The sequence below is a fragment of the Condylostylus longicornis genome, unplaced genomic scaffold (genome assembly GCF_029603195.1).
Source record: "Condylostylus longicornis isolate FDR11 unplaced genomic scaffold, ASM2960319v2 ptg000089l, whole genome shotgun sequence".
Taxonomy (NCBI): domain Eukaryota; kingdom Metazoa; phylum Arthropoda; class Insecta; order Diptera; family Dolichopodidae; genus Condylostylus; species Condylostylus longicornis.
Genome location: NW_026578057.1, coordinates 337,945 through 350,361, shown reverse-complemented (window position 1 = coordinate 350,361; position 12,417 = coordinate 337,945). Strand labels below are relative to the sequence as shown.

General features: G+C 28.4%; 1 protein-coding gene across 1 annotated transcript; it reads right to left on the bottom strand.

Annotated features, from left to right (window-relative positions):
- Positions 1–402: 402 nt before the first annotated feature.
- LOC129613707 (uncharacterized) lies at positions 403–3,048 on the bottom strand. The gene is made up of 4 exons (XM_055527882.1): positions 2,374–3,048; positions 1,923–2,317; positions 1,782–1,837; positions 403–1,643 (listed from the first exon to the last, which is right to left on the bottom strand). Exons 1-4 carry the CDS (start codon positions 3,046–3,048, stop codon positions 403–405), a joined length of 2,367 nt encoding a protein of 788 aa, XP_055383857.1.
- Positions 3,049–12,417: the final 9,369 nt, after the last annotated feature.

Genomic DNA, 12,417 nt, shown 5'->3' with positions numbered 1-12,417 from the left:
TAACAACTAATTATATTTTTGATTTTGAATAATACCAACAATTATTTTTATGTTTCATCGATTCGACAGTGTTTTTGCGAATCGAAATTTTTAGAATTTAAGACATTGCTAATGTTAATTCAAAAAACAGTAAAATTAAGTTTTAAGAGAATTTATAATACAAGAGAAAAAATGCAAGAGAAAATAAGAAATTCGAAAATTACAAATTTACATATATGTATACACATACAATTTTACATATAAATTTATTAAAATGAGGTAAACAGTATTAAAAAATATTAAAAAAAATGTAAAGTTACAATGAACTGTCGAAATCAATCCAAAAAAATTATAACAAAATGATTATTGCTAAATCAGGTATTAACATGCCGGCGCCTTTGAAAGTTCCTGGGAAAGAAACTTTCAATCAGCCAGCGGAAGTGGTGCTAATGTATGTATTTGTCGCCTGAAGATTTTGTTACGGCATTGAACATCGACAACTCGCACATTATTATCAGAGCCAGGATACAACCTTACAATTTTGCCAATCGCCCAATGTTGTGGAGGTAAGTTGTCACCGCCAATCAAAACCAGTGTACCCATTGTTAAATTACTTGCTTGAGAGGGCCATTTATTCCTGCGTTGAAGTGTGGTTAGATATTCCTTAGACCAACGAGACCAGAGTTTTTGTTGTAGAAATACAATACGATGAAAACGTTTTAAAGATGTTATGTTGACGTCTTCGTTACGCAATGGTTCTGGTAATGCGTTTAAAGGTCCACCTACAAGAAAATGACCAGGCGTTAGTACTTGTTCATCACTAGGATCTGAGGAAAGGGAAATTATGGGACGAGAATTTAGGATGCTCTCAATTTGTGTGATTAGAGTTTGCATTTCGTCGTAAGTCAGATTCATATTCAAACAGCAACGATTGAGATGAAACTTAGCTGCCTTAACGGCAGCCTCCCACAAGCCTCCAAAATGCGGTGATCTAGCTGGTATGTGGTGAAATTCGATGTTGTGATTTGCACACCAACAAGATACATCATTCTTGAATTGTTGATCATTGAATTTGTCTGCTAATTCCCTTAAAACATGTCGAGCCCCGACAAAGTTCGTTGCATTGTCGCAGTACAGATCACGACACAGTCCGCGACGTGATGTGAAGCGTTTTAAACAAGCGATGAAGGCTTCAGACGTTAGAGATGACACAATATCTAAGTGAACTGCGTGAGTGGTAAAATATACAAAGACTGCAACATATGCCTTATAAAGTCTTTTGCCACGCCCACCTGGTGAAATCATAACAGGTCCACGAAAATCGACTCCGCTGACCAAAAAAGCTCGATTTAATTCGACTCGGTACTTAGGTAGGTCACCCATAATTTGTTCTGCCAACTTCGGTCTGAATTTGAAACAGCGTATGCATTTTTGAACGATTTTTGACACAATTGCTCGACCATTCGTAATCCAAAATCGCTGACGCAGAGTTGCTAAGAGAGCTTGAGGTCCAGCATGCAGATTTTGAACATGAAAATGCGATATTAAAATTTTCACAAAATGTTCATCATTTGGCAAGAATATTGGGTGTTTGGCTGAGTGTGTAATATTTGCATTGCTAAGTCGTCCTCCTACTTTTAAGAGCGTCACAGAATCTTCTTTTTCTAAAAATGGATTAAAGTTTTTTAATATGCTTTTCGAAGGAATTTCTTTATTATTGTGCAAATTATTTATTTCCGAAGAAAAATGAATATTTTGAATAATTTCAATTATTTTCAAGAGGGCATAATTTCGCTCATTACGAGATAGTACATCAATATTACGAGAAGTTTTTGTACTTTTGCAATTTTTCGAAAATCTGAAAATGTATGCAAAGATGTTTATAATTTTATTATAATTACTAAATTTTGATATGATATCATGTACTTAGATAATTATCACACTTTTGACTTGTGAATGAGTTGTGTGTAGCTCGCTTTTCTAAAGTTGTAGATTGAACACTTTTAACCTTTTGCATAGGCCAATAATCGTTGGTTTTCCTCAGGAAGTCTGGACCAATGAACCAAGTTGAATTTATTAATTCTGATACATTTGAACCTCTTGACAAAATGTCAGCTGCATTCGCCTTAGTGTTGACATGCAACCATTTACAATTTTCTGTTAATTGTTGGATTTGCGAGACTCTATTGGCAACAAAAACAGTCCATGTAGAAGGATGTGCTGAAATCCATGACAACACAATCTCAGAATCAGACCATAAAAATATTTCATTGATTTCAACGCCTATTATTTGATTTACTTTGTTTATTAAATTAGACAAAAGAAGTGCAGCACACAGCTCGAGACGAGGAATCGATTGAGTCTTTATTGGAGCAATTTTTGATTTAGAAGTACCATAAGTAACAGTTTTAAGCTTGAACGTTTGAATTTCTTCTGAAGTAAAAACTGCCTATACATCTTGCAAATATCAGCTTTTAAGCCATACTTGTAAAATCGAAATCTGAGTAGAATTGAATATAAGTCTTCTTGAACTGGAGGACCAATCATAAGTATATCATTTAATGAAAGCCCAGATGTTGTAGCACAACTGCCATCAAATACGACACGAAATTTAGTTGTAGATGAATCTGGTTTTAATACACAATGATGAGGAAGATAGTATTTGACAAGCCTTTCATCATGTTTGGGAACAAGTTCCATGTGATCTAACCTTAAATACTCTTCCAAAAATTTCGAATATTCTTCCTTAAGATTGGAATTTGAGTTTAATCGCCTTTCCAATGACAGAAAACGTTTTTCGGCAATTTGCCTAGATGAACCAAGTTCAGAGAAATGACGTTTGAATGGTAATTTAACTATTATTTTACCAGAGGATGATCTCTTGACAGTAGATTTGAAAAAACGTTCACATGACAATTCTTCCTCAGTTAGCTTGTTTGAATTAGTTTCGACCGACTCAATTTGCCAAAAGTTTTTTACTAACTCGTGTAAATTAGCATCTGTGTTAACTTCATTATTTTCCAAGGTCGACCAGTGAATTGCAATTGATTGATTTCGGATTGGAAGCATATTTACCCGAAACTATCCAACCAAAGAGTGTTTTTTGCAATAAAGGCATATCAGAGCCCAATTTAATTTGTCCGACGGACATAATATTAAAAAATACTTCAGCGCCGATCAAAATATCAACATTTTGTTAAATAAAAAATTGTGGATCAGCCAATTCAATATTTTTAGGAATATTCCAATCCTTGATGACTACAGGAGAATCAGGCATAATTCCAGCTATGGATGGTAAGATAAACATGTCTAAAGGGGCAGTGAAATCATTATTCGAGATTTTATAATGAATTGTGTCGAAAATTTAATTTTTACATTAGTGTTGGCAATTCCACTAATGCCAGTATTTAAACGTTGTTTCTTTAGTCCAAGATGATTAGCCAATCGGCGTCCGTTGTCGGCGTCCGTTGGTATGTTCGTAATACAGACATTCATGGGGATCTTTTTTCTCCTTTTATAACGGATGAGATAAAGAAGAGGGCCTTGCGCCATACATTTCGTTTATCTCATCAATCGTCTCAAGTTGTCCCCTGTATATTTCTTTTTTCCTGTAGTGTAGCTTTTTTGAAATTTTAAAAAAATAAACAGAACCTGGAAGGTTTTTTTTAAATCAATTTTTAATGTATTAATAACACAAAACTTTCACAACGTAAGACACCAGTAAAGTAGAAAAAGATTGCATTTTAACTTTTTCTAATTAAAAATTTGAAAAAAGTTGATCTTGTGGGAAATTTATGATGTTAAAAAGGGCCCTCTATAGATCCCATAAGAATACCCGTAAATTCGTCAGCTGTGAACTGTCACTCTCTCTTAGGGTCTCTTAGGCATGAATTTTTTCAAAGAGAAAAAAAATAATGAGTTTTGTTTAAATTTGATTTTTTTACAGATACTTAAAACAAAAAAATATTTTGAAATATGTTTTAGTTTTTACTTTAAAAAAATTTAAACTTGTCTTTTCTACTACTTACACATATTTTGTATTAGAGGACAAATAAGAAAATAAAATAAACGCGCTCCTGTTACGACTTTGATAATGCTCGGAGCAAAGAAAGAAACAACTAGAAAAAATTTGGCTTCATTGTTTTTTTAAGATATCCCTTCAGTATTTGTAATTCGTTCGTTTTTATTTTATAGTCGAAATATTTATCATTTTTGATGTATTTCCTTTCCTACCATTTTCTGATGTATGGTATTTCCAGGGCAACAGTATCCTGATGAAATTTAAAAATTCAATGAGTCTGTTTACAGTAGCTTGTGTATTAAAAGTATAGTATTTCTGAGGCGGTTTATAGCAGATCATACACAGTGACTTTGTTCCTTTATCTCTTTCATTTAATTTTAAAATTTCCAAAATGCATTTCCTTTTAAATTTTTCAAAATGTAATGGTAGGTGCATTTGTCGTTATTTTTAAAATATCACAGAATTATTATAGCGTGAGCCCTCGCAGTGACAAGTGTTAAATAAACTATTAAAGAATTTAAAAAAACCAGTGGTAAAGTTAAATTTATTATTATTATAATTAGTATGGGAAAAGTTTGTTTTGTTGAAGGATGCACGATAATCACAGATTAAAGTTAGTAAGAATAATAACATCTGAGTATATAAAAATTGGATTTTATCATGAACTAAGCTTAGCAAAGAAGAAAAATATTCACTAGTATATACAGGCGCGGTATTCGTCGCCCTAAGCGGTTCCTAAAAAGTGCGCCCCTTCCCCCCCTTCAACCGTTTCACCTATTTTATTACTGTGAACAAAATTTAATAGGCATTGCACATTGTGCATCATAAAGCACTTTCTTGTAACCTTATTATGTTGAATGCAGAACTAATTATAGAATTAAAGTCTGGAACTAAACTTTCAATTTTTTTTTTTATAAATTCCAAAACAAGGTAATTTATTTAACTGAATGTTTTTTTATCAATCATTTAAACTTGATTTTTTTAATTTTAACAACCAAAAAATTTACTTTTTGACGTAAGTGAAACTTATTGTAAAAGGTTCTATGAAAATTATATCAAATGAACTTTTTCAAAGCTTATTTGAATATGAAAAAAAGTAAAAAATTATTTTTATTTTTATTCGTAATTTTAAATTTACGAATAAAATTTGGCTTTTTATTTCACAAATGCCTGAGAAATGAAGCTGCGTATAAAAAAAGTTTCGACTTGTATTCAAAAATTTAAGGAAAATCAAAGTTTCGTTCTAAAATTTGTGACTTAAAAACTAAGCTTTTCATGTACATAGCTATAAGCTTTTATACTGTTCATTATATTTTTTAGATTTTATTAAAATAAATGCATTTACTGGTATTTATAGGCTTGTGGTTTTGAAATTTCAGAATGTCGTTTTGCTTTAATGTTTAATTTTAGAGAGAAATGTGTGAAACAAATTATGCGCCATTTCACTTTACTCTTATTTTTTGGATGACTTACACTACATCAATTCAACATAAAAATTCTTAACATTCGCTTGATTATTAAACAACATTTTTTCAATTCAGTATAAGTAGTAGATATTACCAATTAATATTTAATTCTGCGATTGTTAACAGTTTTAACTCAAAAACGAAAGCAAAACATAGCAGTAGAAATTCATAACGATCATGTAATTTTGAAATTCATTCAAAATTTTTTGTTGCTAAACAAAAAGAAAATATTGGTATACACAATCTCAATATCAAGCTATGCATTCCATTATCAGTGTTCCCATTTGGTAAAAACAAAATGTATCCAATTTCGAGGAAAAAATGTATCCAAAATGTATCCAACCTCATAAAGCAGAATTTTTATACCAAGCCGTCCTATTGTTGGTTTTTTTATTTATAGTAAATTCTTTAAGAAATCACATATAACTTCTATTATATTTTAAATGTGTTAAAAGTTAAGGTCAGAATATGCATATGTTTTGCATATATGTTGTTGAACTATATGCTAAAGACAATTCACCATTAAAACGGAAAAATTTAAAAAAATATGTACAGCCAATGCATTTTCTATTACAACTAGCTTACTCCAAAATATTTCTGGTACGTTTTTGTCTAAATGTTCTAGATTTGAATACAGGAAGAGGCAGCACTCATTTAATAAAGCAGATTTCTTACTTTCCTTTAGTAAACTCGGAAATCTGCTTAGAAATGCCAGGAAATAACACTTTTGAAAGATAAAGCAATTACGCGTTTTAATATTAGCAGCATTTTAACAGTTTTGTAACATTTATTTAGTGTTTAGAGAATAAATGTATCCATATTTCAGCAAAATTTTGAAATGTAGCCAATTTCAGCATTTTAGCAGATTTGAGTATCTTTGTATCCAAGCTAAATTTAAAGCAAAAAATGTATCCAAATGGATACAATTGTATCCAAGTGGGAACGCTGTCCATTATTTAAGAATATTGCTCTCATTCTCTTTTTCTAATTTCTTTCTATTCTCATTCTTAATTTTTTTTTTCTTTTTTGTTCTTGTTGTTTACTAATAATAATTTAATTAACAAAATTATAATAATGTGTTTGTTTGTTTGGTGAGTGGGCGACAACTAAGCATAAATAAAATTTTGCATATATGAAACAATTTAAATATAATGTGTACGAACGAGTGTAGCCAGGACGATCACTAAGCATAATAAAAATTTTGCTTTGCGATATAATTATATGTGTACGAGCGAGTGTTGATGGGGAGCAATCTCAGCAAAATAAAAATCTTGCTTTATGAGTTAATTATATGTGTATGCATGAGCGTTGATCTTATTCATATTAAACAATATAAATTATGTGTGCATGTATATCTTTGAATATTTTTATTTTTTGCGTATCTTGCTTCTATGTATGTATGTATATTATATGAGACAATTTCCCTTATGTACATGTAGGATTGAATGTGTTTCTGTTTTCTGTTTATAGGCATAATATACGAATTTATTCTACTATGTATTTAAAGGGAAAAATTAATAATTGAATAAAAAAGTAGCGTAGAGTAAGAAAACGTATCAATAATTTTGATTCTACGAACATTTCATTGTATGGTGCAAAAGGAAAATATATGAAGATCAATACTTAGTGTTTTGCATAACTGACAGTTTTTTTTCATGTACATTTTTTATATTATTAGGAATAAAATATTATGTTTGTATGTAAGTACATTTTATCAAGTTAATTTCGCTGTAAATTGAATTAAATTTGTATCAAATTTTTTTTTTTTAAATTTATGGTTTTTTAAAGTTTTTAACTGCATATGTTTGTCGTCCACTGCAAATGCATACGTTGCATATATGAAAAATCCGTCCCTGAGTATATAACATAAACACATTTTATGTAATACACGTAAGCAATAATATACAAAAATATCAAAAATAAAAACAAAAAAGCAATATAATTTATGTAAGCTTCAAAACGCTTATTTGCTAGCTATTCGTGCATTATTAGATCCATGGATAAGTATTTCGACTACAAAATGAAAACTTTCAATAAACATATTATGTTATTATTTGCTTGAACTGACTTTTTGCGAACCGTAATACCATGTGGCCGAATATACGCCTTAATTATGGTGTTCCACTCTTACTGCAATTAGTATTTGTAAATAGAAGTTGATACATAGTTTATATCTTAAAGGTAATTGGTATTTATAATTAGATTAATTGTAGTAGACTATGGTCCACTAATCATGTATAAAATTTATTGTATTTCAATAAAAACCTTAAAATTTAATTTTTTACTAAATTAACGCTTCTTAAAAATGTCAACTGCCTTTTAGAGTGACTGTTTTAATCGAAAAATAATAACATTTGATAATTACAGCACTTAAATTCAATAAAAATCAAAAATAGTGACAATTTATTGATTTTTTACATTTTATTAGGGCCCTTAAAATTTTAACACAGAAATGGTTTATATGCTACGTTATATCTCCCGTAAAAGATTGTTTATTGTTTGAGGACTTAAATTGAAGCTTAAATAGGTAGCAAAAATTCCGTAACAAAAACTTTAATGTTTCTGAAAATTTCACACAAAATTGTGGGGATGAAAAAAATTAAAAAAATACAAAATAGAAAAAATTGGTGTCGTTCCAAAGTGCGAATGCATGGTATTCCGAAAGTACATAAAATAGAAAATCAAATAATATGTTGCTTTCAAGCCCTTTATTAGGCGTTTTAGAAACTGTTTATTTGAAGCCTTTATCTTTTCCGAAATGGAAGTTATAAGCAAAAAAGCTTGGGCAAGTAAAAATTTCGTGAAAATCCCTGTAACCCGGAAACCGTCGAGGTTTAACAACTAGTTCAAAACAAAAATTTTATCCATTTTTAATGCCCTAAATAATGACATATAATATTTTACCCTTATTTTAATTTGTTTTACTGAATCGCCCTGTATATAATTACATTGTTTCTGTTGTAGCAGAAAGAACTTGAGAAAGTATTTTAAACGTGTTAACGTATGTGCAACAAATTTTTTTAATTTTGGGTAGGAATTAATATTGTAACCTTTGAACCAAATAAGCGCGGAAAATTACTTTATAGCAAAGCTTTTAGCCTTTAGCAAAGGGCTAAATCTTTTAAAGAAATCATTGTGATATGGGTAGTAGAAACAATTCAGGCAGGTATTTTCATATAATGAAGCAGCTTATTATTATTAACTCGTTAAGTGAGATTTTTAAAAAATTGTATGTGCATTTATAACATGTGTATGTGCATAGACTCTTATAATGTGCACCGTACAATCAAAGACATCTTTATTCTCAAGCTCATAGACTTCTATAATGTACTCCTATACAGATGCCTGTGTCAAGACTCCGTAATACACAATTTACTAACACATACATACGGTGTATTCAAAGTTGGAAAATTCAAATATTCTTATATTAGGTATTTTCGAATAAATTTGAAATGTTCGTGGTTATTTGGGATGTTTGAAAAATAAAAAACGATTAAATGCAAAAAATATGCAGAAATTATTTTATTTCGTTTAAATATTAACAAAATTAAATTTCTTGGTCTTTCAAATTAGTTACAGGTAAGAAATTGCATTATAATCAATTACAAGTAACAAAATATTTTTCAACTAAAACCAAAATAGTAAATACATAACAAAATTGTTTTTGAATAAACTACATAACATATTTAGATATAAAAAAAAATTTTTAATCAATTTTTCTTAAAACTAGTAAATTTTATGAGAAAAATGTATTTAACTAAATTCACAAAATTTTTTAATTTTCTATTATTCTATTAAAGTTCTTACAAATTAAATACTTCGGTGGTGTCGAATTCGCTTTTCCTAATGCTTGTATACATTTATCTCTGATGACCTCGTTCTTTGGCAAAGTAAATATATAGCTTTTACGTTCTCCTTTTCTCGTAGACTATTGCTTCTGCATTTTTCGACGCAACACCCTCGGGGCATTTATATGACACAACAACTATTTATATGAACGTAATCAAATATATTATTATATTTTATTTAAATATGATTACAATAGAAACTTTAAAAAATACACACAAATCTTACTAATTTATTAAGTCATTTTTTCTTTTTATATAAACTTTAGTACTGTTTTTTCAAATTCACCTTTGTTTTATTCTAAATATTATGAACAAAAGACATAATTTAGTTAGTATAAATTATAAATCTTCATTTTACTTAATAACACAAAAACTTAATATAATTATTCACTAAATTTAAATTAAAATTAAATTTTAAACACCAAATAAATTATTTTACAGCTTAGCGACACAGCCTTCCCGTACGAAATTTATATATGGACTAAAGAAATGAATAGTCTTTTTTCTGAACAAAAAACTTTGATACACATACATATACGCAAAAATATTAAGACGTCTTGCACATTATAGGAGTCTATGGTATTGTCAAGTCTTATATAAAGATGTCTGCGGACTGTGGTATGTGCCATAAAACTAAAAGAATTCAAAAAAGAAATTTTTTAAAAATGGGAGGAGCCATGCAAGCAAATTTTGTTTTTTTTTTTTTGGGGACGTGATTAGAAAAAGGTTGAGAACTACTAGCGTCAACGATATAAAATCTAAACTTTAAGCATTTGCCTTGTACTCTTCACTTGATAAGTTTTCGGCAGCTTCGTATTCTTTTAAATTTTTCGTCATTATGCAATTAACTAAAATTAAATAATAATCAGAAACTAAAAGACGAGACAAAAATTAATTAATTTTTCTTTTAAATCAAATTTTTATTATTTCAAAAAAATAAACAAATTTTTATATGTTTTATAATGAGAATAAATATACATACATATTATTTACGTATGCAAGTAATTCGTATATATTAATATTTTAATTTTTCAGCATGAGGCTCATACGAAAATTTCAAATTGAAAAAAATAAATCAATAAATGTATGTATAAAATAAAATGTTTTACAGTTTTTTAAAACAAGAATGTATAAAATCATACAAAAATAAATTAACACCAATTACACTTAATTATTGTGTATAAAATTGTAATATGTACTTAATAATTATGTACCTATTCCTTAATAGTAATCTTAAAACAAAATTTTTTTTACTTAAATCATTCAGTCAGAAGCCTTAAATCATTTTTCTGAACATACAGTATGTATACATATACTTAAATGGATACGTCATAGATTTTAATTTAAATAAAAACCAATACATATGATTGAATATATGTACGTATAGATACACATGTATATTGCATACTTGGTATCTCTTTCAATATACTGAATAAAATTTTCATCTTTTTAAAATGATTTAAAACTAAATAGAAGTAAAACAAGTCTTTGGCATTAACTTGAACTAATTTTTATATAAGAATTGGTTGTGTTTATAATAACAAAGTACCTTAGTAAATAAATATAAAATGACATTCGAAAATTGCGAAAATTTTTCAAAGAAAATGTGAAAAAATTTTAATTATAATTTCCAACATTAAATCTTGATTTAATAAATATGTACATTCTTTTCTTAAGTAAAAGTATTGTTAAAGATATTACAGTAAAATTTCCTTAGAACGAAAATGCTTGAAGCCTCATTGAAATCGTTTTATTTTAATACGCAACTCTTTAACAAAGTACTACTAAAACTTATTTAGCAGCATCATAGCATTAGACTTATGGATTAACTACTATAAAAAATAATTAAAGTTATTGATCATATAATAATTATGAAATTTCGGAGTTACTTTATGATCTATATCAGCTCAGCTGTATGTAGTAATTAATTTTAGTTGTTAGTTTTATGAGTACTTTTAAAAAAATCTTCTAAAACAAAGTTGAGAGAAATGTTTAATAACATACATTGTGTATTAAACGTAATAACTTAAATATAGAAAAAGGAGAAAAAGTAGGAAGGTTCTCTTTAATCATTTAATAAAAACAATTTTTAACAAAAAATTCTCATGAATTCAGGCCCGTATTATCATGGGCGAAGCGAATGAAATTTTTGACGAGTATGAGTTTTTGAAACCAAAAGCGATTCAACCGCGACATTGCTAAAGGGGTAGTAAAATTCAATTGCTTTCGTAAAAAAGCAAAAACAATGTACATATATGTGGTGTAACCTTATTGTTTTCGTTAGCTTTTTTGATGTCTTGCGGTAGCAACATTTTGGATCTGGCGAATGAAAGCATTCATAATTTAAACGTCACTCGATTCGGCTGGTTAATTTCCGTGGTATGTATACCACGGTATGATACCTTATGTAAGAAAAGCCCTTTTTTAGTCGAAATGACATTTTTGTTTCCTTTACTGTCAACTGAGTTGACACGTAAAATAGTACTGTTCTTTTCAATTTGTTTTAAATTCCTCTAGTCGTACATATTTTAGTTCGACTAAGAACTGGGAATCATTTTTTTTTTTTATTGGTGTGAAAAGAAAACTTCCTTTTATTCGGAATAAAATACTTTTATTTTTCGCTAATATATTTCGTGCGCTACATACTTTATCAAAGTTGATTTTCTTCTTTCGTGCGTATGTAGCGCACGAAATATATTAGCAAAAAATAAAAGTATTTTATTCCGAATAAAAGGAAGTTTTCTTTTCACACCAATAAAAAAAAAAAATATATTTCGGAAAAATTATCAACCATTCAAAAAAAAAATTTTTTTTGAACTGGGAATCAAGTTTTCAAATACAGCGATGAATAGATGAATAACAATAGTTTTTACTCTTATTTATAGCTTTCAGATCACAGATATCTGAATTTGAAAATTTCTGAATATGAAAATTTCCAAAAAAAAACAATAATATAGCTTTTTAAACATTAAGTAAAATATGAAACTATTTAGCACATATATATATGTATATGAATTTTAAAATTTGTTGATTATAATTTCTTAATAAATTTTGAATTTTTGTTTATTTTGTAGAATTTCTGTGGCAGTATTGAATAATAGCT